Source organism: Trichosurus vulpecula, chromosome 1 (assembly GCF_011100635.1).
Source record: "Trichosurus vulpecula isolate mTriVul1 chromosome 1, mTriVul1.pri, whole genome shotgun sequence".
Lineage (NCBI taxonomy): Eukaryota > Metazoa > Chordata > Mammalia > Diprotodontia > Phalangeridae > Trichosurus > Trichosurus vulpecula.
The window spans coordinates 32,088,011-32,113,610 of NC_050573.1; the positions used below are offsets into that span (position 1 = coordinate 32,088,011).

The following is a 25,600-nucleotide window of genomic DNA, read 5'->3' on the forward strand; positions in this document are numbered from 1 at the left end:
GGAAATGACTTTTCAGACCATCAGTTATTATTATTATTTGTTTACTATTATTATTATTAATAGTAGTTGCAGCAGTTACTAGCTGTGTGACCCTGGGCAAGTCACTTAACCCTGTTTGCCTCAGTTTCCTCATCTGTAAAATGAGCAGGAGAAGGAAATGGCAAAGCACTCCCCAAAAAACCCCAAATGGGGTCACAAAGAGTTAGATGTGACTGAAGCAACAATAAGAAGGAAAAAAATGGTTTTTCATTTATTCCTACACAAAGAGGTAAGGCATGGGGAGAGAGGGTCCATACAGTGAGGTTTGCTCTGGATCCAGCCCTTTCCCCTGCCACTCCCCTACCTCTTGGCCCCTGTTTTGGCTCCAACACTGATTTCCCTTGATTTATTGCCTTTCCCATCTATAAGATGGTAGTGTTATTCCCTACCCACCATTTGGAGTCTCGAGGACTAAATGAGGTAACCCCTGGTTGAAGGTTCCAGTGAAGTGGTCATGTTCAAGATTGAAAGTCTATTATCATCTGGTCCATGAGCTGAATTGAGCCAAGGTCTAGAGAGAAGTGACTTGCCCAAAGTTATACAGCTGGTAAATAGCAGGGGTAGGATTTGAATCCAGGTTATAGGATCAGATTTATTGCTGACCTTAGGGGCTGTCCAGTCCATTCATGAATTTTATAGGTGAGAGAACTGAGGCTGGGATGGTTATATGAATTGCCCAGGGTCACCCAGGTAGTATGTGTCTGACCCAGGATTTGAACCCCGGTCCCCTGATTCCAAAGCCTGTTCTCTTCCCACTGTTGGATGATGCTGACCTAAAGGGATGTGATATTCTAATGGACATCTCTTGGGCCTATTGTATGCACTCAAGGTGCAAAAACAAAATGTCAAAAATTAATGAATTTGTCTAATTAGTTCCTTATATTGTCCTGAACTTGGCTTCAGATATCCTTGTAGGTGTTGGTCTGGGCTGTCTGCTGGAGGCCTACAGAAACCACGTAGATGTGAAGGTAGGTTGTTGGACACCAGGTAACAAAAGGGCTCTGGATATTACGTAGAGCAATTGAGAACTATGGCCAAAGGGCTATAAAGCCATGCATACCCTTTGGCCTAGAAATACCACTACCAGGTCTGTATCCTAAAGAGATAAAAAACAAAAAGGAAAAGGACCCACATGTACAAAAATATTTATAGCAGCTCTTTTAGTGATGACAAAGAATTGGAAACTGAGGGGGTGCCCATCAGCTGGGGAATAGCTGAATGTGGTATATAATTATGATGGAATACTATTGTGCTATAAGAAATGATTAGCAGAATACTCTCAGAAAAACCTGGGAAGACTTACATGAACTGATACAAAGTGAAATTAGCAGAACCAGGAGAACACTGTATACACTAATAGCTATATTGGATGACGATCAACTGTGAAGGACTTAGCTATTCTCAGCAATACAATGATCCAAGATAACTTGAAGGACTTATGATGAAAAATGCTGTCCATCCCTAGAGAAAGAACTGATGGAGTCTGAATATGGATTGAAGCATACGGGTTTTTTTTCCACTTTATTTTTCTTGGTATGTTTTCTTTTACAACATGACTAATATGGAAATAAGTTCTGCATGACTATACATGTATAACCTCTATCAAATTGCTTCCTTTCTCAATGTGGAAGGCAGGGGGTAGGAAGGAGGGAGAATTTGGAACTCAGTTTTACAAAGAAATGTTAAAAATTGTTTTTAACATGTAATTGGGGAACATAAAATACTAAATAAATAAGAAAAAAGAAAGGGTACTGGGGCATATAGAGCCAAACATCTTCCTCCTCAAAGCTAGCATTTATGTAGCACCTGCTGTATGCTAGGCACTGTGCTAAGTGCTTTAGAAGTATTACCTCATTGGATTCTCACAACAACCCTGGGAGGTAGGCTCTATTATTGTCCCCATTTTGCAGATGAGAATATTGAGGCATGCAGAAGTTTAGTGACTTCCCCAGGGTTATATAGCTAGGGAGTATCTGAAGCTGGATTTGAACTCAAGTCTTCTTGACTTCAGGCTCAGCACTCTATCCATATCTGCCTCATCAAAAATTCAGATTCTTTGGGTCTGGAGGGATGGACCTCAGAGCCCACCTAACCCAACCCACACCTGAATGAGACTCCTCCCCAAATGATCACCAATAAGGGATCACCCAGGCTAGGCTTGAAGACCCTCCATGAGGGGTCATACTTACCTTTACAGGTTTTCCCATACCCATGGGAGGTGGTTCTATTTGGAAGGAAGCTACATTATCTCTCAGCTTCCTCTACCTACTGCTCCACCAAACAAACTTCTTCTGCTGAGCTACTTGAGAAGAGCTGCCATGCCCCCCATCTTCATCCTCATACTCAAGAACAGCTTGGGGGGGGGAGGGCAAGGTGGCAGCACAGTGGCTAGAGCACTGGACTTAGCGTCAGGAAGACCTGAGTTCAAATCCAGCCTCAGACACTAGCTGTGTGGCCCCAGGCAAGTCACTTAGTCTCTCAGTCTCTTCAAGGGTCTACCTCTCAGTAGGAAAGTTACCAGCCAGGACCATGGGGCATTATGTCCCTACCTATATTCTAGTGGGTTACATAATAAGTCCTATTATGGCACCTGTAGGCATATCCTTAGTTTAAAATTTCATTTAATTTTTATTGATGCCTTAGGTTAATATATTATGTTCATTTCTGAATACAGCCAGGTCCTGATAAATAAGAATCCCCCAAAGTGGTCACATGTGTTTGAATTTGCACTATCTGAAGTTATAATTATATAAAATATGGTAAGTAAAATGGTGGTCTGATGAGGCTTTTACAAATAGCTGAGGAAAGAAGGAAAGCAAAAGGGAAAGGAGAAAGGAAAAGACAGACCAAACTGAATGCAGAATTCACAAGGAAATTCACAAGGAAAGATAAGGTTTTCTTAAATGAGCAATGCAAAGAAATAGAAGGAGACAGTAGAGTGGGAAAGATAAGAGATCTCTTCAAGAAAATTAGAGATATCAAGGGAAAGTTTCATGTTAAAAGACAAAAATGGTAGGGATTTAGCAGAAGAGATTAAGAAGAGGTTGCAAGAATAAACAAAACAATGTAACATCACTGGTGTGGTTACTGATCTACATAGAGCTAGACATCCTGGAGAATGAAGTCAAGCGGGCCTTAGGAAGCATTACCAACAGTAAGGCTAGTGGAGGTGTTGGAATTCCAGATGAGCTATTTAAAATCCTCCATGATGGTGCTGTTCGAGTGTTGCACTCAACATGCCAGCAAATTTGGAAAACTCCACAGTCACCACAGGATTGGAAAAGATCGGTTTACATCCTAATCCTAAATAAGGGCAATGCCAAAGACTGTTCAAATTATCAACAATTTCACTCATTTCCCACACCAGCAAGGTTGTACTTAAGACTCTGCGAGCTAGGCTTCAGCAATATGTGAATCAAGAATTACCAGAAGAGCAGGCTGGTTTTTGAAGAGGCAGAGGAATTGGAGACCAAATTGACAATATTCACTGAATTTTGGAGAAAGCAAGGGAGTTCCACAAAAACACCTACTTCTGCTTCATTAACTACACGTGGATCACAACAAAATATGGCAAGTCCTTAAAGAGATGGGGATACAAGATCACCTTACTTGTCTCCTGAGGAACCTGTATGTAGGCTAAGAAGCAACAGTTAGAACCAAACACGGAACAATTGATTGGTTTAAGATTGGAAAAGGGCAAGTCTGTATATTGTCACCTTATTTATTTAACTTATATGCAGAGCACATTCATGTGAAATGCCAGGCTGGATGAATCAAAAGTCAGAATTAAGGTTGCCAAGAGAAATAAAAACAATCTCAGATATGGAGGTAATACCACTCTGATGGCAGAAAGTGAAGAGGAATTAAGAAGCCTCTTGATGAGGGTTAAAGAGGAGAGAGCAAAAGTTGGCTTGAACTCAACATCCAAAAAACTAAGATCTTGGCAACCGATCCCATCACTTCCTGGCACATAGAGGCAGAAGAAATGAAGCAGTGTCAGTTTTGATATTCTTGGGCTCAGAAACCACTGCAAATGGCGATTGTAGCCATGAAATGAAAAGATGCCTGTTCCTTAGAAGGAAAGTTATGGCAAATCTGGAAAGTGTACTAAAAAGCAGAGACATCACATTGTTGACAAAGGTCCCTATAGTCAAAGCTAAGGTGTTGCTGGTAGCCATGCATGGTTGCGAGAATTGTACTATAAAGAAAGCCGAGTGCTGCAGAGTCGATGCTTTCAAATTGTGGTGCTGGAGAAGACTTTTGAGAGTCCCTTGGACAGCAAGGAGATCAAATCAGTCAATACTTAAAGAAATTAATTCAGGCTATTCATTGGAAGGTCAAATACTGAAGCCAAAGCTTTAACACTTTGGCCACATAATGAGCAAATGGGACTCTTTGGAAAAGATTCTGATGTTGGGAAAAATTGAAGGCAAAAGGAAAAGGGGATGGTAGAGGATGAGATGGATAGATAGTGTCATAGAAATGATGAATGTGAACTTGGACTTGAGGAGATGGTGGAGGATAGAAAGGCCTGGTGTGCTGTGGTCCATGGGGTCATGAGCCAGACATGACTGAATGATTGAACAACAATAAAACGTGGTTAATTGGTTATAGCCCAAAGGAAATATCACATTGCGTATTTGAATAATATGACCACTTCATGGTGATTCTTTGTTTGCACTAATCTAGAGCGATCTGTAGATCCTTCTCAGAAACTATTCCTTATAACCAAAAATCTTTAAGTCAGTCCAACATACACAGAAATAGTAATATTGTGTGATGATCAATTGTGAAACTTAGCTATTCTGATCAACACAATTCCAAGTCTTAAGACGATGAAAAATTCTATTCACCTCTAGAGAGAGCTGATGAACTCTGAGTACAGATTGAAGCATATTTTTTGACTTTATTTTTCTTGCCTTTTTTCCCCCAACCTGGCTAATAGAAAATGTTTCGCATGATTTCACATGTATAATATCACATTTCTTGTCTTCTCACTGGGTAGGGGAGGGGCAGGAGGAAGAGAATTCAGAATCAACAAATTTTTAAAAATAAATTATTTATTTTAAAAAAATCAGTTTAACGAAATTAACACACACACACACATTGACTGTGTCATATAGTAGATGTAATATTAGACCCCCTGCAATGAAAGGAGGTTTTTGGCTTCCTACCTAATACTACCTATGGGTACTTGAAATGTGCTCCTGGTGACTTTTCTCTCTTTCCAGCTGGAGTCTGATGGACTGCTGGTGTGGGTCTTGGCGGGAGCCCTGGGGCTCAGCCTGCTGTTTTCCTTCATCTCGGTGCCACTCCAATGCTTCCAGCTGAGCAAAGTCTATGGGTTCTGCCTGCTCCTCTTCTACATGAGTTTCCTCACTGTGGCACTACTCACAGAGTTTGGGGTGATTCACCTGAGAGCTGGGTGAAGGACACTAGCCAGGGGAAGGTGAAAGGGCGCTCCTCCCTCTTCTGGGTGGGAGCTGGAGGTGAACCCCCAGGGGTGGTTACTGGTGCTTCTCTCCACCAAAGAGAGAAGCAGAGATGGAACTCCATTCTCTGAAGTCCGAAACCCCATGGGATGAAGAAAAGGATCTGGGACTGAAAAGTGGCTCCTGTGGGTTGGTGGCCAGCTAGGGGACCTGGCTGCTGTAGGAAATTGGAAGCAACTGCCCCGGGGCAGGATGCCCTGGCCTGAAGAAAAGGACACAATCCCATCCTGCTCTCCTTGTTATTGTTAAAGCATCATCCGAATCTTCAGACTGTAAGGAGTCAAACATTTACAACTCAGGGACACCCCACCCTCACCCCCAGGTCCAGGCTCGTCTGTGGACAGGAAGTTCACACAGTTGGCGTGAGGCCTGAAGACCTGTTCTAATTAAAGCCCTTCAGCGTCCCTGTGGACAGATTGGTGTGTTTTCTGGGGGAGGTGGTGGGGGGTGGTGGTCTCCGGTCATTGTTGTAGTTGCTCCCATTCCAAGATTTGGAAGCATTCTATAGCCTGGGTGCAGTGGAGAGAACAATGGATTTGGAGTCAAGATGACCCAAGTTCAAAACTGTTCTGCTGCCTACTACCTCCAGACCTCGAGGGAATCAGTTTCCTTATCTGTAGAATGAGGGAGGGAACAAGGATTTATAAGCACCTCTGTGCCAGGCGCTAAGCGCTTTACAAATGTTACTTCATTTGATCCTCACAACAATTGAGCAAGGTAGGTTGTGGTTGTTATGTTTCCCATTTTACAGATGGGGAAACTAGCAAACAGAGGTTAGGTGACTTGCCTAGGATCCCACAGCTTATCACAGCCTCTGTGGCTGGATTGAACTCAGGTCTTCCAGACGCTAGGCCCTGCACTCTATCCCCAAGAGTGTAATTCTCAGGACCAGAAGCCGTAGCCACCACCAGGAAGGAGGGGCTAAACATGCAAAGGGAATTGTAGGGAAGAAGCTTCTGTTGCTCCACATCCCCTAGCAGTGGTGGTAAAGGTGGACCCCCTCCCACCAAACTCCCCTGAAATCAAGACCAGGGCCATCTTTACAAAGCAGAGCATCCTTTTATTAATGTGCCTAAGTTCTAGAGACCCTCATACTGATGGGTTATTTAGGTAACAAATTTCCAATGTACAAAACCTCACGGCGCTTCTCTTGTCCATACAAAATGATTGTCTCAGTGGTTTTGAGTAAGGCTGGGGGCAAAGGGAAGGGGAGGATCAAGGAGGGACAGGAGCAGACACACCTTTACCCCAAAGGTGTTCTCTCCAAATTTGTGCACTGTGCAAAGCAGGCCAAGGACAAAGCCTTGCTCTGCCCCAGATGAGCTGCGTATCCTTGGGCTAGTTACCCATGTCCATAGCTAGTTTGAAGGAGGGGGTAGATCCCATCCAGCTCTGAAATTGTAAACCTACTTCAATTTTTGCTTCAACTTGATCCAACTGGAAACTAGTGGCACCCAAGCATATTAAGCCAAATGACTAAAGTGGTAAATCAAGGCAGCTCTACCCCCAGTCCCGGTCTGGCTCAGGCATTTCTGAAGTCCTCCTGGGCCCAGACTGCTCAGTATTGTCTGGACTGGCCCTGGCATCTAAGTTTCAACATCACTAAAGAATCGTGCATCCAGGCATGTTACAGGCTCTAAGCTCTAGCTTTGTGCTTGGGGGGTGGGGCAGGGACACTTTTGATACCTACAGGCCAGAGCTTGGCTCAGGAAGGCTGTGGGTGGTGCAGAGTCTCATTGTCAAGACCCATCAGTGGTCTCCAGCTTTGCTCTAAGCTTTCTCATCTATTAGTCTCCAGAAGCCAATATACCCCAGAAGCCCATGAGGTTGGTTGTGCATTCCACAAGAGGCCCAAGCCACCCACTGTACAAACATTTGATTCCTTCTGGGAGTGGGGTTGTTTCATTGGCCCCTCTAGATTGGCTTAGGAGGGGCCTGAAAGCAGGAATGAGCACCAAAGGAGATAGCCAGGGAAGAACCAGGCCCCTCCGACCTTCTGGGTCCCCAACCCTGCTGGCTGTTTTCTGCAGGACTCAACAGCCATTCCCATTCCCAGACTCAAGGGAGGGAACTTGGTTTAAAAATGTGTATTTTTTTAAAAAAACCAAAACCCCAAATCAACCCAGAAATCCTTCCTATGTTGAATGTGGTTTCCAGGACAGAAACCCCCTGTCATTGAGATGATATGAGGAGAGGATGGTGGGGTGGGAAGGGGCCTGCCAGCAGCTGTCCCCTATTGGGACCAGCACTGCCCCACAAGCTGCCTACTTGCTCCCTGTTGATAAGAAGATACAGAGTGGAAGAAACATGCTCACCCTCTTCACGTCCAACTAGGCAGTGGTGGCAGGAGGAAGCTGGGGGCTTCAAAACCCCCAGACCAGCTGCTGCTTTCTACACAGATTTTTGGAGGATTTTGTTTCTCCCTTCTTCCTCTGCCAGAAAGCACCCTTCTAACTCTTGCTTCCAGGCATGAAAGGACAAGCAGGAGACCAAAGGCAGTTTCCAAATGGCCTGAGTGCCCCTGCTGCTGCTGCTGACTGCCCCAGTTTGGGAGTTCTGGTTCTGGGAGCATCCTGGTATAGTCACCTAGGAGGGGCTCTGGAACAGCCTCAGGGCCCCAGGAACATGGGCTGCTCTGGATCCAAGCACCAGCTGGACCAGGTGAACTCTGGATTCTCCCTGGTTTGAAGCTAGAGAAGGAATTAACACAGTCAAATTGCCTCAACCCCAAGGCCAAAGAATGGAGGTGATGCCTGGGAACTGAATGAAGAGCTTAGTGAACGGGGGTGGCGGAGGCTGGACATCCATATTTAAGAGAATCCTTCATAGGTCCACTTTGCTGCTATGGCGTGCACGCTTGGGGAAAGTCTAATGCTCCACTCTCCAGTCAGGGAGCATGGAGTGAGGGCATCCCTATGCCAGGTCATCCTCGGGATAGTCGGTGCTAACTTGCAATTAAATTGCTAACATGAGGCTAATCTGGCTGAATGCCCTTTCTTCTCCAAGAATATGATACATATGTATAGATATATACACACATTAATAGAATTCTATACAAACATTATTAATGAGAACACAGTCAGACTTCAGTTAGGCGGACTGCAACAAAGCAGAATTCATAATTAAGTAGGCTCCTTTTCCATACTCTACTCTGACAGGCCATAGTCCAGTTACAAGGCAACAGGCTTGAACTTGGGAAATACGTAGAAAAAGAAACTCAGGGCCCATACGCTTTACCTGGCCCCATTTCCCACAGCCTCCCCCCTTGACAGGCCTGGTCCCCAAGAAGTGGGGTCCAGAACATCACTAGCCAGGCAAGGAAGCCTCCCCAAGTACAGGGGGAAGAACTACAGCAGCAGTAGTGTGGTGCAGGCAAGAACAGGGGGCTCCTGCTTCTGGGGGCTGTTGTCTTTTGGAATACATGTTTGCTGAGTGAATGGAAGATGGTTTCAGAAACAGGACTGAAATGGAAGTATTTGGGGAAGAGCCTCCATTTCCCTGGAGTGACATCTTGGCCTCTCCCTGAGCACTTGGTGAATCCACTCCCTGCTTGCCCTTCACACCCTGCCCAGGCACTCGGCTGTTGAATAAGCAGGACACCGCCATGGACAATATAGAAAACCCAACCCCCGGGTGCTGTTTCTTTTCTTCAGTGGTTTTGTCCCTAAATTGAGACAGAGAAACACAGGCAGATATATGGAAGGATGAGGGGTGTCAGATCAGCCTCTGAGTCTGTGTGCATTGGGGCGATCTGTCCAGGGCAAGTGGCGATGGGCACAGCCCACATAAGGGGGTGGGAGCCCATTTCCAAAACAAGCAGGTCCTTTTTTTTTTTTTTTTTTAAAAAAAAGGGTTATTCTGCAGCTTGGGGTCACCTTCTCAGTGGAGGGGTGCCCATGCTGGGTCACTCTTCCAAAGTTACTGACGTTTGGAGTTGGGACGAATGGGGAGAGTGAGCACAAGGGAGTTAAAATCCTAACCCCACTCCACCCACATATACGTAGTTTGTACATTATTGTAAAATAATACTATTCTGTTATTGCATAGAAGAAATGGCTTCTGTTAAGCTGGGACTGGCTAGATGACAGTCTGGGAGCGAGGCCGGCCTCCTGGGCACTGCTGGGATGGGAGGAGGTTGGCGCCGGGGCCCCCTTGCCTGCTCCACAGCTCGCGCTCCCGGGCATGCTCCTCGTACCATTCCTGCCATGGAGGGAAAGGAGGGGGGCTGAAGGTCACGTGTGGCGGTGAGGGGCTTGAGAAAAACCCCTCCCCCCAGCCTCAAGAGCTGCCCCGGCCCAGCTTCCTGCCCAGGCCAAAGGGGCAGAAGGGTATTTGCGCAGGTATTGACTTCCCCAGGGGTGGTCTCACTAAGTCTGTGACCGTGGGAAAGAGCGGCCATTCGTTCAGCCGAGGGCTGAGCTCCGGCTCCTTCTCTGGGGCAGAAAGAGCCTCAGCACCATGTAACGACCAATAGCTTGCTGTCCCCTCATGCTTTCAGGCTGACAAAGCACTTTACATTCATTATCTCAGGAGATCCTCATGATAATCCTGTCTGGCAGGCACTAGTAACCCCATTTTACAGATGAGGAAACTGAGGCTTAGGGCCACCATTAGTGAATGTTTGAGGCAGGATTTGAATTCAGGTCTTCCTGACCCTACCTCTCCTGCCCTCTGCACCAGCCATGGCTGCCACTGTCCACATGCCAGGCAGAGGCAGCCAGGCCGGGCCAAGCTGTGTGGCCAGCTGATTGTTCCTACCTTTATTTCTTCTTGGTACATCTTTAGGCTCAGGTCACTTTTGGTCCTCGACCTTCTTCCCAGAAACATCACTGAGTTTTGCTTGAAGGAAGAAAAGGCTACACATCATAGAGGGTCTGTGCTATGGGGGTGGGGTGGGAGGAAATCTCCAAGGGCCCAAGCTGTTAGTCACCAGGGCTTCCTGTCCCATCTTTGGCAAACTGAATTCTCTAAGACTTGAAGGAGAGAAGCTTCAGATATCAGCTGAGAAAGATGCCCCCGGCCCCGCCCCATTCTGCAGGCCCCAGGGACTGGGCCAGAGAGCGCAGAGGCCTTTGGCCAATGCAGTCACTCACCCCGTATTTGTCCATCTGTGAGCGGGTTTTCAGCAGCTGAGAGACATCGGAACCAGAACCCGGGGTCTGTCTATAGAACTCCAGGATTGCAATCAGCTCCTCCTTGGAAATGTCCTTCTCTAGGATAATGCCGCTGTCTACTGCCAAAGGAGGACAGAACACAGGAGCTTCAAGCAGGGGCTGGGCCCACTCCCGGCTTGTGCCAGAGTGTAAGGGATCTTCCTTCTCAGGGTTTCTGATGAGGGCTAAACAGGAGGAGACTGTGCTCTACCCTGGGCCCCACTTTCTCAGGATTTGGGGTTTAAAGAGCAGCTGGCGGACCCCAGGGCCTCAGATGCCTGGCACTGACCTTCAGAGTCCTGGTTTTTCCGGCTGTAGTTCATGCGGAAAACGAAGGCCTCAAGGATGAAGGCTACAATGATGGTCATCACCACCTAGCCAGGGGAGGCAGAGAGAGGGTCAACAAGGCCTCTGCAAGCTGGGCAGAACCAGATGCGCCAGCCACCCCACCTCCAGCCTCCTGGACATGGCACCATGAAGGAAGGAGGTGTGGGAGGGGTAAGAGAAATGCTCTCTGCAGGGCAGGAACCTACCATGGTTACAATGTAGAAAATCATGAAGTAGAGGCGGCTCCAGTGGGAAGTCTGGGAGGTGACGCCTTCCTGAACCAAGGGAAGAACCGGACTGTGAGGGCTGTAGCGAGGGCCTGTGATGCCTGCATTCCTCAGGGCCCAGGCCCAGGCCAGGTGCACAACGAACACTCCAGAACTGCTCTGGCCCGGACCACGGGTCCAGGCAGTAAGCCGGAGGGCCAGAGGCTGACCCAGGCAGAGCAGTCAGGCCCAGAGGAAGGCCTGACACGAGCAAGGGTGGTAATGAGATCTCTACTTGGAAATCACATCTGGACAATTGGGGAAAGGAGCAGGGAGCCTCCATCAAAAGCTCACCAACAGAGGCTTGGGAGCAGGGAGAGAAGAGGTCAAGGCTAGCAGATACCATGGCCCTTGGCAGTTAGCTCCAGACTGACCAGCCCAGAGCAGAGCCACCTTTGGCCAGGCAGGCTGACCCTGCAGCCAGAGCCTTGTGGGCCAGTGCTTAGTGGATGTGGAAAAGGAGAGGGGCTGCCTCAGGCAGGTGATCCAAGAAGGTCCCAGGCGGCATGAGCGACACTTACCATGATGATGTACCAGTTGTTGACCACTGTAAGCTCAAACAAGGTCACTGCCATGGGCGGGGAACAAAAAGAAAGATATCCTGGGTCAACCCAAATCTTTTCAAGGTCAGGTCTTCCCCCTGCCACCTTTGCCATCTGTCACCTTTTCCTTTCAGGCCATTCTCTATCAACACAGCAGGCCATGCAGAGAGTGAGTTGGGCTGTGTCCCAAGCCCCCCACCTTACCCACCTTGGCTCTCTAGTTAGATGGCAGCCTTAGGGCTCCATGCCACAGAACATGCACATAAGCACTCCATATGGAAGTCTGCTTTGGCTTGAGAGGTGGGGCAGCTCCATGGATAGAGCCAGCCTTGCAATCAGGAAGCCCTCAGACACACACTGGACAAGTCAGTCCACCTCTAAGTGCCCCAGGAAGCCTTCTAAGGCTTGACAGCAAAGTCTGAACTGCAGTGGGCCGGGAGAGTTCCTCACATAAATGAAATCACTGGGCCCCTTCATCAAAAATAAAACCAGGGGGTGTTTTCCCTGTTCCCATCACAGCATACGGCCTTCCTCACACCAGCCCAGAGTGGAGCCGGGCTGGGCACAAACCTAGTCTAACATGGCAGGGCCAGGAGGGAAACTGGAGGCAGGATTCAGAACCAAGGGGATGGCACCAGGGGAGCTCTCCCAACACCCAAGGGTGCTTTTCTTCTGTAAGGACTGGCTTCCCACAGGAAAGGTGCCAAGGTCAAGGGAGCCAAGGGCTGACAAGGACCCGTGAGTGTCCTCAAGCCCTGATTCTCTCATCAACCGCATCACATCAAGTGATGGCCCTCCTGGGCCTCCCTCCTACCTCTCCTTCCAAGAGGACCCCCTGGCCCTAGCACACAGATTCCGCCTACCCAGGAGAGACCCTGGGGCAGGTCCCACAGCAGCCGCCTGTGCTGCTCACAGCCGGCACACATCTGTCATTTCTGAGCTCACCAAAACTGTTCAGGATATTGTCGAAGTTGTTGAGATAGTAATAGCCTTCATCCACACTGGTCTTATTGCCCACCGTATGGTTGATCCAACGATAGGAGTCGGCCACTGTGCTCGTGCTAGATGGGGAAGCAAGAACAGTGGGCCCAGTGGGGAAGGGGCCCCGGGACGGTCCGCCATGGAGCCGGCTCGCTCGAGCAAAACCTGAAGCTGACCAGCTGAGCCGCGTCCTCGGTCGCTCAGTGCCTCTCGTGGCTGGGCCCTTTCCCTCTTATCCCTGCACCCAGTATCAGGGAGGGTCCCTGGCTCCTCTCACCTACCTGCCTCGGACGCCAAGGGCAGCCTCCAGAGTCATGAACAAGCCCGAAAGTCTGTCTCAGCTGCTCCCATGACTCCGCCTTCCCCGTCCCTCTCTCAGCTACCAGAAGAAGGAATTGACAAGGGAGAAGAGAAAGAGGCGTCTCCTCTGTGGCTCCCTGCTCTAAGGGGCCTCTTCTCACGTGGGACACGGACATCTCCATGATGTGGAGACTGCCCTCCACGGATCTCTCTGCTGCTAAGAACTCGCCTCGCCCCTCCTGCCTGCCCCCTCACAGCTGCCTCTGAATCGGCCCCTTGGCAGGAGGTCTCTGGCTCCCTGCAGGGGTTGCTTTGCCACTTTTGGCAGAAGCTGCTGCGGAGGCAGAAGTGGAGGTTACAGACTCCAAACTCAGAAGAGAACATTTAGGCAGCGCTAATAGCAAATGCAATGGGTTTTACAACAGGAGAAAGAAAAAGAATAGGATTAAGACAGCTGTCACCTCTCAGGAGGCCTGAGCACTTTCTTGGGGGTCCAAGTCCCCTGTTCCTAGAAGATGTGGCCCTAGGCACTATGACTGCCAACTGTCCGTGTCAACCCGGGTTGGCACCAGGCCATGCAACACCCAGGCCTCAGGCCTCCTCCAATGGTGTGGCCTGCAGGGGCAATGGGTGGAGGAATCCCAGGAATAGGCTCCAGGAAACTGCCTAGGGACTGAGAAGGGTGGACGAGAGATGGACAGCCTGGCTCTAGCTCCCTGCCATCACCCAGCTAACTACCCTGGGCTGCTCCCGAACATGCAAGTGCCAGCTGTGGGGGTGAAAAAGGAGCCGCAGGCCCAGGCCCTGCTGACAGGAGCCCGTTGAAGTCCCAAGTGACCTTGAGGCCAAGATGCACTGACAGAGAACAGATTCTAAGCCCAAGTTCCAGCTCAGGCTTGCTTCCTCCAAGGGAGGGGGGCTTCCCCTGGGGCCCATGACCAGGGCAACTCCACATACTCACTTGCAGCAGTTGGGGTACAGGATCCCGCAGAAGAACTCCATGCCCACAATGGCAAAGGAGTAGTAAAAAATGAGCAGGGTGAGGCCCAGGCTAAGGGAGAGAGAAAGGCCACAGGCCACAGGGTGATTTGGAGAAAGGGCAGGGAAAGCCAGCTTTGCTGGACCCTTCCCATGCTACCTACTCACTGAACTAGAAAGAACCATCCTTGGACTGCTACTGACCCATCCTGCTGACTGCCACAGGCTCCCTGCAGTCTTGGGGCAAAGACAGGGGGAGGGCCTGGGTGCTGGGTGCAAGATAACTTTAGAACTAGGCACACCGTGGCCCACCTATCAATGGAGACTCACTGGTAAGGGACAAGGGGGAGCCCACATCCTGCCCCCTTCCCCTTCTGGGAGAACATGGAGAGGCCAATGAGACTGCTCACTGAGAACTGGAAGGCTGTGCTCAGAAACCCTAAGGCCCTTCACGGGGCTGCGCCCAAGTCCCTCACCCTGCCCCCACTTCTCCTTCTGTCTCCTCAGTCTGAGTGCAGAGCGGGGCCTACCTGGCCATTCGGGGGAGCAGCTCAAACATGGTATCCAGCACATTCCGGTACCGCTTTTTCAATTTAAACAACCTAGGAGACAGAGAATGAATGAATCCCTTCTAGGTCCACAGTCCTCGATCCTCTTTCTTTCAAAGGTCACTCCAGTTTATCTCACCTCCGTCATTTCCTCCTCTGTGTGAGGAAGGGGATGAGGAGGACACATCTTCAGTCTAACTTAGCTACTTCAAAGGTGGGGGCTGTTGGGAGACTCAAGGGATGGCTCTGCGAGGCTCTATGTGAGATTCTCAGGGCAAAGGAGCTAGTTCAGAGGCTGTTAAGTTGGGGTCCACGGACCAACATGTCAGGGCAGGGGCAGGTCCATGAACAGGAACTTTGAAGATTTTGATAACTGCATTTCAATACAATTGAATTTGGGCAGCTAGGTGGTACAGTGGATAGAGCCCTGGCCCTGAAATCAGAAGGGCCTGAATCTGAATCCAGCCTCAGAAACTTACTAGCCGTGTGTTCCTGGGCAAGTCACTTAACCCTGATGGCCTCCCCCACCCCCTCCCCCCCTAAAATTATCAGCATCATTGATTTCTTTTATACTTAATATTTTGATAAGTGCATTTCAATCTAACTGATTTCTTTTAAGCTTCTATGTATGTATTTTAGCTACGTAAAGTCATGACTCTGAGCAGGGGTCCCTAGGCTGCCCAAGGAGTCCAGGATACCAATCGAGGGATGAGAGTAGCAACAGGCTGGGTCAGCTGGAGAGAGGCCTCCATCAGTGATGCTCAGAACCCTGAGAAGCCCAATCTCACCCCTCTGCCAGATGCAGATATCTTGAGGCCAGGGTTGAGCTCCTTTTCACCCATGTACCATTCCAGTGACATGCAGAGGCCTCAAACAGAGGGAGAATTCTACACACATCTGTGGATTTTAACTTCCTCCCTTCTCACAGCGCCCTCATGGGTCTAGGAGGCAGCAGCGAGTGTATGCCCGTGACCACATGGAGACGGCAGGAGTGGCCTCCCTGCAGACATATGCTGGACATTCACATGTCTCAACTGCAGCCAAGCCTGAGTGGGGCTAACAGTCTTGCAAACAAGGTGGAAGTCCTCTCTGCATGTTCCCCCAGAGCTCACAGTCTGTAGCCCACAAGCTCCATGAGGGCAGCGATTAGGATGGAGTGGGAAACCTGTGGCCTCAAGGCCACATGTGGTCCTCTAGGTCCTCAAGTGTGGCCTTTTGAGTGAATCCAAACTTCACAGAACAAATCCTCTTAATAAAAGGATTTTTTCTATAAAACTTGGACTGGGTCATGCACCCAAGATCCCAGAACGCCATATGAGGCCTTGAGGCTACAGACTCCCCATTCCTAGACTAGGACATCTGCCATCTGGGAAGGCTCCTCCAGTCATGAAGGCAGGGCCAGCTTCTCCCTCATGGCTAGCCTCCTCTCCAAATACTAAAGCACAAGGAGAGGGACAAACATATGGGTCCCACAACGCTGTATTAGTCCCCCAGGGCAGGGGAAGACAGAAGGAAAGAAGGACGAGGGTACTGGGGTTTGGGGAGCGATCACTCCAATGAAAACTTGGGCTTCCTGACATCCAAATGACCCGAGGCCCATGAAGGTCTCTGAGAATGGGCCAAAGTTCTGCTTATTTTTTTAAGCTGCCACATGGCAGGAGGTCCCAATGTCTTTGTTGTCTGCAGCTGACACCATCTCCAAGGTCAGCTGAGCTGAGAGCTGTTACCTGTGCTATGACAAGTGGCACCAGAAACTGGACAGGAGATTTCTGACCTTGGCCTCCAACAGGAAAGGCAAGGGACAGGAATGATAGGGGCAAGGACAATCTCCCCGTATCACTCATGAATGAAATGGGTGACCTCCTTCATTGGGCCATTTGTTCCATTCCCTTTGGAATGGGTAGGGTCACCGTCCTCAATTCTGATGTCCCTGCTCGGCTCCCAGGTCAGACCAAGGGAATCCCCATCCCACCACTTCCCAGAGCTTGGGCTCAAAGCCACCCCCTTCACCTCAGAAGCTGGAGTGGGCGTAGGACCACAATGAAATAGAAAGGCTCCATGTTGAAAGCCAAGGCCAGGAGTCCCAGAAAGGCGAATGCCGTTACAGAGAAGTCAAAGCTGGAAGAGGAGGGAAGAAACAATAGCCTCTGCATCCCACTCCTGAACCCCAGTCTGACCCTCCCAAGACAACAGCCACATATACAAACAACCACAGGTGGCCCAGCAGTTAACTTATCCAGCCCTGAGGGCGGGGGTAGGGCAGGTATTTGACACTGAGGTGACACTGAATCCATTGCCCTTGTGGCTTCAACAACTGACTTGGTCACAGCATGGACTTAGGGCATGCACCTTCTAAAGGTGAAATCTTTGGTTTGTACAAAAGCGAGGTGCTCTGACTGTGAGGGAGGAAGCTCTAAGGACCCTTCTTGGCCGTGGGTGAGGTAAGACGCCCCATACCCGGCTTCTGTAACAAATACACCTGGTAAGCAGTCACAAGCTAGAAACCCATGGGGGCATGAAAAGAAGCTCTTGGTAAGTTTCCACTGGGACCAGAAACACTCAGACACTGGGGCTCTCCGGTGCCTCAAGGGACACGCAGGGCAACAGAAGTAGGAGAAACTACTTCTTCCTCCCCCCACCCCTTTTTCTTGGCCCTCAAGCATCCTGTGAAGGAGGAGGTGCAGGGAAGTGACATTCTCTGGGACCCAGAGCACCTGAAAGTGATGCTGGGAGAAGGATCCAGGTCTCGTCTATCCTCCCAGCATGGAGCTGCTCCCCAAGGGAGACCATACATGGTCCTCTCTGGGACTTGGGGAGGCCATTCTACCAGGCCTCTCCCAGTTAAATGAAGGACTCTGGGATCCTACCCTATGAAGGATGGCCAGTACTAGGTTTTGAGCCACATGCAAAGTCAGCAGCCAGCAGGGCCAGGCAAGCACCTCTCTGAGTTGCTGTCCTCCACTGGCCGCACTTCCCCACCGCCTTCCCTCCCCGCCTCTCACTTACAGGTTCCATCCAGAGGTGAGATATTCCACAGGCCCCAAACCAGTGGTCTTCAGGAGCAGTTCCACTGCATAGACTGTAGAGAGAATTACAGCATTGGAAGGCACCTCGTCTATCCTATCACTGATGAAAGAATCTCTCTTCAGTGTATCCCCTCCAATACCCCAGTCCAACTTTTGCTTCTCCTCTGATGCTCTCTGTCATAAAGGACTCCATCTCTGGCCAAACTCTTCAGAACCCGACTGCTGCTTTGGCATTCCTTCCACACTGTATTATCCCCCCGTTCAGGGCAGGGTGAACCAAGACCTCCCCTTCTAGAGAAGCGAATTGAAAATTCAGATGCTCCCTTATAATGAGAATCAAGGAAAGACTTTGAACTGTCTATTTCAACTCCTTCCTTTTAAAGTAGAAACTAAGGCCCAGAGAACAGAAATGGTCACACAGCCCGCTAGGAGCAAATCAGGGACCACATCTTGTGTGCTAGACTCTCATCCCCCTGTTGGAGCATCCGATATCTTGAGACCCCAGGAGGAAGCTGACTCTTTTTTCCTTTTACCAGGAGGTGACACTGCTCTTAGAGAAGGATAAATGAGCTTCTAATTACAGCCAAAGCCCTCCCCACCATCAGGAAGCCTTTCTTGGCTTCTCACAGCCCAGAGAACTCACTAGTGAGGAAGACAATGTAACTCCAGGGCACGTTTTTGGAGAAGAAGTTTCCACCTGCAAAACAGAGATGGGGCACCCTCAGGGATCAGGCCAGACCCTGGTTAGGTCACAGACAATCCCCAGCTGGTACTGACCTTTCAGCATGAATGTTTCCACGAGGATCCATATCCCATTGACAGCCACCACCACATCTGCAGACAAAGGCAGGCCCATGGAGGGGCACAAGTTTATTTGCTCTACTCCAGGTCCCAGATGAAGTGCCCTGGTGCATTCCCTGGATATCTAAGACTTAGCAGAACAATCCCAGGGAATGCCAACAGCATCACTGTCATACCCACACACCCACCTGCCCGCCCACTGGTCAGGTGATCATCTCCCAGGCACTGTTTCTAATATGGCAGCTCAGTTAGCTGGGAGGGGCTCATCTGGAGCCCCTGAAATACCCTTTGTGTAGGAAGGACATTTGGCTCTCAACCTGGCTTAACGTTGGGAATCATTTCCAGGTCAACAGAAAGAACAGATCTTGTAGAGGGGGCACAAATCAAGGCATTAGTGACCTTGGTCCAAGGAGGTTCAGTGCCTCGATGACCACTGGATCATGAACCACAAGAAGGCATGTATGCTGCCCTTGCCTTGCAACCCCCTTGGAGAGGAAAGCAACTCAGCAAGAACTCCTGCTGCACATCCAGTTAATACTTACACATGAAATACTGGAAGCCTTTGGACTTCACTAGGATATTAATGCCTAATGGAAAAGAAGAACTACTGAGTCAAACTGTTTTCCTATTAAAATACAATGTGTACTCTCAGCCTAGGTGTGGCCATCCTTGGGTGTCCATCCTCCTACAGGGAAATGGTCAGACTGGAGGCAGAAATGGAAAGGCCTTACCCTGGAGGTGCTGTCTCTGTTGGGGCCCAGAGGATCTTGGCCACCATCTCCACAAGTCTTCCCTATCTCCCCCAGAGATCATGACTTACATCCATCACCCACAAAAAAAGTGGCCCCAAACACTGCAGCGCTTCCTGAGGCACTGAGTTCCCAGCTGGCTTCACATACCACTCACTGGCCCAAGTTCCTGCTCTGACCACATGACAAGAACCACCCTGTCAAAAGTCCCCTGGAGGAAGACCTGGGCTGCTGCTCAAAGCCCGGTAGGAGAGGCAGAAGTCAGTACTGGGATACCCATGGTCTGTGTGTATGACCTCGACAGACCACTCACTCACACCAGAGTCCAGACCACTTGAGACACCAGAGAAGCACCATAAGCCTTTTGTATTATCAGCATAATTATTTAAGGGCGTTCAATCCATGGAAAACCTTCAAGCCTTTCCTGCTCTCCCCTTCCCCAAATCCCTGGAATATAATCTGGGTACATATATATTTTCTTCCCTAATAAACTGTAAGTTCCTTGAGAGTGGGGCCTCTTTCATTTCTGTCTTGCAATGACTAGCTCTAGAAGAATTTCTCGTGCTCTTGTCAGCTTGAAGCCTAGGTCAGCCTTACGTTTCAGGCCCAGAACATTACTTTTTACAGAGAAATCCCTTCTGTGCTCACCACACCCACATGCTGACCACCTATAACTTGAAAAGCAAAACTATTACATAGGTAGATAGTCAGCTCCTTGAAGGCTAGCCCACTGATAGGTCCTGGTCAGGCACAGTACTTGCCAGGGAGTACACAGTAGGTACTTAATAAATGCTTCTGGCAACATGGAAACGTTTTGCATGACTGCACATGTATAACCTATATCAAATTGCTTGCCTTCTCAAGGAGGGAAGAGGGGAGGGAAGAAGGGAGAGAATTTGGAACTCAAAATTTTGAAAAACAAATTTTCAAAAATTTTGTTTACATGTAATTGAGAAAAAAATTAAAATTAAATGTAAAAGTAAATGAATGAATGAATGAAAGAGTGCATGAATGAATGGTTCTCTGCCACTCATAGAACCTGCCACAGAGTTCAGAGTAGGTAATTACTAAATAAATGTTTCCTTCTTGGCCAATTCAAGGACAGAACAGAGGGTAGCACGTGGGCCATCTCCATTAAAGAGGTACCCATTCATTGCCTTCCAGTCTTCCCCTTTGTTGGACATGAATAGTAACACACAGGCCAACGAGGCCCAACAAAGGCAGAGGCCCCACCCCTGGAGGCCAGGCTCAGTGGCCTCCCTCTTGGCTTCTCAGATAACAGCCAGCCAAGAGCCTCCACGGATCCCACAGACATTTACATTTTTGAAAAACAAAACAAAAAGCCAAAATTCCCCCTTTTTATTGATCTGTTTGCAAATCATTCTCCTTCCCAAGCATTCCCCTAACCAAGAGTCACTCTTTGTACAAAGATTTTAAGAGAGCAAAAGGCAGTTCATTCAAACCACTGAGCCCCTCAAGTGAACCACATAGGACATACACAATATCTCTCAGCTACTCTCCCCAGTCTCAGAGAAGGCCATTAGAATGACAAAGCATCCAGGCTGCTTAGGGTTCTCCTTTCTGTTTACACTGTTAGGAGTTTGTGTACACTGGAAGCTTACCTTTGAAAATGAGGAAGGCAGTGTGGGGGAGCTCATCAAACCAGTGCTCTTTATTGCGCTTTGCCTATGCTCAGAGAGAGACAGAAGAATGGAGGATGAGGCCCAACTGGTACTATTCTGGAAAGCTTCTGCAATGTCACACTTTTCTTTTCTCCTTCCTTTCTCCCCTTCCTTCTCTCCTTCCCTTTCTTCTTCCCTCCTCCTTCTTCCCTCCCTCCCTTCCTTCCTCTTCCTCCTTCCTTCCTTCCTCTTCCTCCCCTCCCTCCCTTCCTTCCTTCCTTCTTTCTTCCCTCCCTCCCTCTCCCCATCTAACTTGCTGACTGACTGACCCCTAGGCCTCTAGCCTCAATGTGTCCCATTCTATGGGGCCACAAAAGGCAGTGGTACCCACTGCAATGAGGGCCCACGAGCCAAGGCCAGCTCTCAAGGGTAAAGTCCTTCAGCTCCTGAGTCTCCGCCACCTTCTCCAGCCCCCTGCTCCCCAGTCCTTCTCCCAAAGGCACTCACCTTCCACTTTAAGGCAACAACTTCATAGATACCATAAAAATCCTTCAGGCTGTTAGGGACAAAGGGGGAGAGGGAGCAAGTCACCACAAGCCCCATGGACTCCCCAGCTCCCAGCCCATCCACTTTTTCGACCTCTGGGGGAAAAGCTTCAGAGCTACATGGGAGAGGCCCAAGCAAGCTTGGCTGGGGATGATGGAGGCCCCTCAAAATAAGGGGCAAGGACACATTACAAGATCCCTGATTTAGAAGGGATTTTGGAAAGGACCTTTGACATCATCTAAGCAAAATGCCTTCATTTGATAGTGGCAGACCCTGAGGCCAAGGCAAGAGAAGGTGCCTTGGCCAAGGTCACACGGATAACAGAGAGAAGGACTGGGATTTGAACCAGGTCTGCCAACTCCAAACTCAATGCTCTATTCTGTTAAGCTGCCTCCTTTTCAGCATCCTTGAGAGAGTGAAGGACGCCCAAACCCCTGGCCTTGGGCTCTGTTCATTCATCCCTAAAGGTCATTCCTTGAGATGCCAGAGCCAGACCCCAAGCTCTGATGCTCTGCAGGAGCACCAGTGGATGATTTGCATCCTTGGGTCAGGGGATGGGTCTGGATCTCAAAGCAACTGTTCACTTGACCCAGCAGGGCTTGTATCCTCACCCTTAAGGGATAACTTATGAGGTAGGTCTTGGCAGGGTTGGAGGCTGCTTAGCTTAAGTCATTTTGTTCTTTAGGGATACTGTAAACAACCCTCTGGGAACATCTGGATCCCTGGGGACACTTATAGAGGGAAACATCTGTATTCACAGTAGGGACAAGAGCAGGATGCTGACAGCCACAGGCACCAGGAATGCCCAGTGCGGCCTGTGTGGGCTGGGGCTGCCCTCCCGAGGGCCCAGATCCTCTGCTAGGGCATGGGCCTTTTCAGAATTTTAGTTAGGTCTACAGGATTCTCCTGTTAATTGAAGTCCTGAGGTGCACATTTCTAGGGCTACAATGAAAATCAATCAGAAAGCTTCTCTGGGAAGGGATGCCTCCCACCGGACTCTTCTTGGTCATTCACTTAGGGTCATAGCTCCAGAGCTGGGGGGACCTTAAAGGCCACGTAGTGCAACCCTTTCATTTTATAAATAAAGAAACAGTCACGGACAGGTTAAGTGACTTGCCCAAGGACACTTAGGTTGCACACTGTCAGCTATGAAGTGGCCAAGCTAGGCCCAGGCCATCGGACCTCTTCCCACTGAACTACACTGCCACCCCCTCACCCCTGTGCATCCTTCCATCTACCACCCGTATCATTTCTTCCACCCAAGGCTCCAATAGGTAAAGTGCTACCTGAGGAGAGGTGTATTGCTTTGATTCAGGGCTTTGAAGGTGAGATAACGCTCCCGAGCCCCCATCCGGGGCTTGTAAAACCGCATCAGGCCTTCAAACTGCCGGAAGGAGATCCCTGAGGGCCTCTGGAGAGGACAGAGAAAGGGAGGACAAGGGATATGCATGTGGTCACAGAAACCTCCACCCTCCAGCGCTGCTTGGGTAGGAGACCTGGGTCTGCCACTGACTAGATCTGTACATATGGAGCTCTATGTTGAGACTGGGAAGCCGGGCAAGTCACTTCTCCTGACTGTCGTCTCTAAAATGAGGAGGATGGAAGGAGACGGCTTCTGGGTCCTTTCCTATGGTTTCCTTCATAACTAGACCCTGCAATGTCTTTTCCTCTGGGGAGGTAGGAACTGTGTATGGTAAACGCTGCCTGGGGACACAGGGCACCCACTCTCTCATTCCTCTGAGCTCAACCATTGGCCTTGTGTGTGTGGGTTCATGTGTCTGTGTTTGTGTGCGCCCATGTGTCTATGTGTATGTCCGTTTGCGTGTGTGTGCATGTCCACATATCTACGTGTCTGTATCCGTGTTTGTGTGTGTCCCCCTGTCTGTGTGTGCGTGTCCACCTGTCTGTGTGTGCATGTCCCCCTGTCTGCGTGTGCGTGCGTGCCTGCATCCATGTGTGTGACGACTGCCCCACTCCCCCATACCCGCCGGCTGATGAGCAGGCCGTACGCATGCTGGATGGCCGTGCGCTTGTGAAGCAATAGTGACTTAAATTTGCGCTTCTCGATGTCGTTGAACGTGTCAAAGACGACAGCCAGGAGCTACGAGGGAACAACAATTCACAATAAGGGGCATTTCCAACCTTACAAGCAGGTGAAGTGGGTAATGCAAGTGTTAATATAATATCCCTTTTTTACAGATAAGGACACTGAAGCTCTCCAGCTTAGCAAGAGCCTTGCTGCTTCTGAACAAACAAACATGGCCTCGAACCCTGAGCCCTGAGCTGGGTCAGGACAACTTGCCTCCCCACCCGTCCTTCTATAGACTCCTTCCAACTCACCCTGAGACACCCGCCGACACTGGGCTCAAATGTCTCCAGGGTCTCCTGGGCTTGCCAAGTCCTCCCCCAGGTCTCACCTCATCTCCCCTGCTTCAGCTTTGGGAGGCTTGGCAGTGCCCACATTTGCTTAGCCATCTCCTTAAGTACATGCTGTCCATATTTTCTCTACATTGGCTTTGCGGTTTTAAAGCACGGGACTGACCGTTCCATCATTATTAGCGGTATAAAGCAGTAGCACTACTTTGTAACCGTCCCCACCACAGACGCAGTCTCCGAGTCCTTTCTCTCTCACCACGTGCTGCTGGGAGCCTCATCTCATCTCTTCCAGCCCCTCTCTTCCCCTCGCACCAGAACCATTCTAATCTAGAACCTCATCATCTGTCCCCTGGGCACATGAAGGGCCTCTCAGTCGATTCATGTCCTTCCTGCCAGGCTTGGTGCCCATCCATCCAGCAGCCAGAGTTGCCAAAAAAAAACCCACACCCAACCTTAAGGCACAGGTCTGACAGGACCCTCCCCTGCTCTAAAGCTTTCAGGGGCTCCCCAGTCTCCAGTATCTGACATCGCCTCTTCAGAATGTTGGACAGTTCAGATCCTTCATAATCTTGCTTCACTCACCAGGGGAGTTTGTGCCCCAATGATCATTTCATGCCCTCTCCAGCGACCACACTGACCTTCGAGCTACCTCCAGAATGGCTATCTCTCTCCAGCCTCAGTGCAGGCGCCAAGGCCATCCACCCACTGCACCCTCCTCACTCTGCCTCCCAGAAGCCATCCTTGCCATTCAGGTACAATGGCCAAACCAGGCCTGACTTCCACGGAACAGTAACTGGTGGTGCCAACTCAGTGCTCCCTCCTTCTTCGATTGACCTTTAGTTTACTGTGTATGTGCACACGTACATGTCTGTGTATGTGTGCAGGCATGAAGATGTGTGTGTGCATGCATGCTTGGGGGGAGGGGCGGAAGATCCTTGAGGTCAGGGACTACTATATTTTACATTCTTGTCTCGGTACTTTGCACTTAGCTTTGTAATCGGTGTTTGTTGAATTGAATGAGTAACGGCCCCATCATTCTGTAACCCTCACCCCACTGTCACCAGCCTCCCCTGACCATGAGCTTCCGGCCTAGCGCAGGGTTAGGGAGGAGATGGCCGAGGACTCCTTGCTGGCCACTCACCAAGTTCATGATGAAGTAGAGCTCAATGGAGAGGTACACAATGAAGAAGATGCAGGACCAGGGGCTCCGGGAGTACGAGGGCATCATGACGTCAGGGAAGCTATACTCCAACAGAGGCAGAGGGAGTTAGCCCACCCCTCTGCAGCTCTGTCCTAAGCAAGCTGGCCTTGAGTCAGGCTGGGCCGGGCCTCCCTTAGGGGAACGTGGGCCACCCTTCCCCCAGCCCCGTCTGCCTCTCACTACACTCTCCCTCCCTGGGAGCAGGCAAGGCCTTGCCCAACAAAGGAGCACCAGGGTCAATGGCTGATGGGGCCCTCGGTCAGATTCCAGCCATGGCAGGGACACAGGGAGCCAGAACTCCAATGGGTTCATGGCTCTGCTTCTCCTCAGAATCCATGCTACTCCTCGCAGGGGAAACAGCTGCTACCCCCACATCTGGGGTGGGGATGTAAGGCCGACTTAGAGCCTGGTCACCTTCAGAAAGGGGCCCCAGGAACATTGCCCTCTAATTCTTAGCGTGCCGATACACAACAGGCTCTCTACCACTCTCACACAGTGAAGGCGCCTCCCTAATGAACGCCAGAGTCCTGAGCTGCCTCCCCAGCAACAGTATCAGTAAAATCTTGACTCATTTCATAATCAGGGCTGCCCCCCACGCCACCCACTTCCCACTATGAGGATGCTGCAAGGGCAGGAAGTCTGGACGCACAGTG

General features: G+C 49.9%; 2 protein-coding genes across 6 annotated transcripts in view; one reads left to right on the plus strand and one right to left on the minus strand.

Moving 5' to 3' along the window:
- SLC8B1 (solute carrier family 8 member B1) overlaps positions 1 to 5,933 on the plus strand; it is a 33,346-nt gene extending 27,413 nt beyond the window's left edge. Inside the window, exons 15-16 of the mRNA XM_036742355.1 lie at positions 943 to 1,007; positions 5,271 to 5,933. Coding sequence (XP_036598250.1) covers positions 943 to 1,007; positions 5,271 to 5,468 — 263 coding nt within the window. The 3' untranslated portion in view covers positions 5,469 to 5,933. The remainder of the gene's footprint in view (positions 1 to 942; positions 1,008 to 5,270) is intronic.
- Positions 5,934 to 6,570: 637 nt separating this feature from the next.
- The window catches only part of TPCN1 (two pore segment channel 1), a 53,963-nt gene continuing 34,933 nt past the window's right edge, over positions 6,571 to 25,600 (minus strand). For 3 of the 5 annotated variants that reach the window (XM_036762009.1, XM_036761986.1, XM_036762003.1), the window contains exons 9-27: positions 24,888 to 24,987; positions 23,355 to 23,471; positions 22,657 to 22,781; positions 21,332 to 21,380; positions 20,825 to 20,888; positions 18,996 to 19,040; positions 18,430 to 18,486; positions 18,296 to 18,349; positions 17,633 to 17,705; positions 16,637 to 16,744; positions 14,609 to 14,680; positions 14,062 to 14,151; positions 12,765 to 12,880; positions 11,799 to 11,845; positions 11,218 to 11,286; positions 10,974 to 11,058; positions 10,625 to 10,764; positions 10,290 to 10,370; positions 6,571 to 9,731 (exon numbers count right to left, since the gene is read on the minus strand). In XM_036762009.1, coding sequence (XP_036617904.1) covers positions 9,609 to 9,731; positions 10,290 to 10,370; positions 10,625 to 10,764; positions 10,974 to 11,058; positions 11,218 to 11,286; positions 11,799 to 11,845; positions 12,765 to 12,880; positions 14,062 to 14,151; positions 14,609 to 14,680; positions 16,637 to 16,744; positions 17,633 to 17,705; positions 18,296 to 18,349; positions 18,430 to 18,486; positions 18,996 to 19,040; positions 20,825 to 20,888; positions 21,332 to 21,380; positions 22,657 to 22,781; positions 23,355 to 23,471; positions 24,888 to 24,987 — 1,615 coding nt within the window. In that variant the 3' untranslated portion in view covers positions 6,571 to 9,608. The remainder of the gene's footprint in view (positions 9,732 to 10,289; positions 10,371 to 10,624; positions 10,765 to 10,973; positions 11,059 to 11,217; positions 11,287 to 11,798; positions 11,846 to 12,764; positions 12,881 to 14,061; positions 14,152 to 14,608; positions 14,681 to 16,636; positions 16,745 to 17,632; positions 17,706 to 18,295; positions 18,350 to 18,429; positions 18,487 to 18,995; positions 19,041 to 20,824; positions 20,889 to 21,331; positions 21,381 to 22,656; positions 22,782 to 23,354; positions 23,472 to 24,887; positions 24,988 to 25,600) is intronic. The other 2 variants (XM_036761992.1, XM_036761997.1) reach the window with 2 other exon arrangements.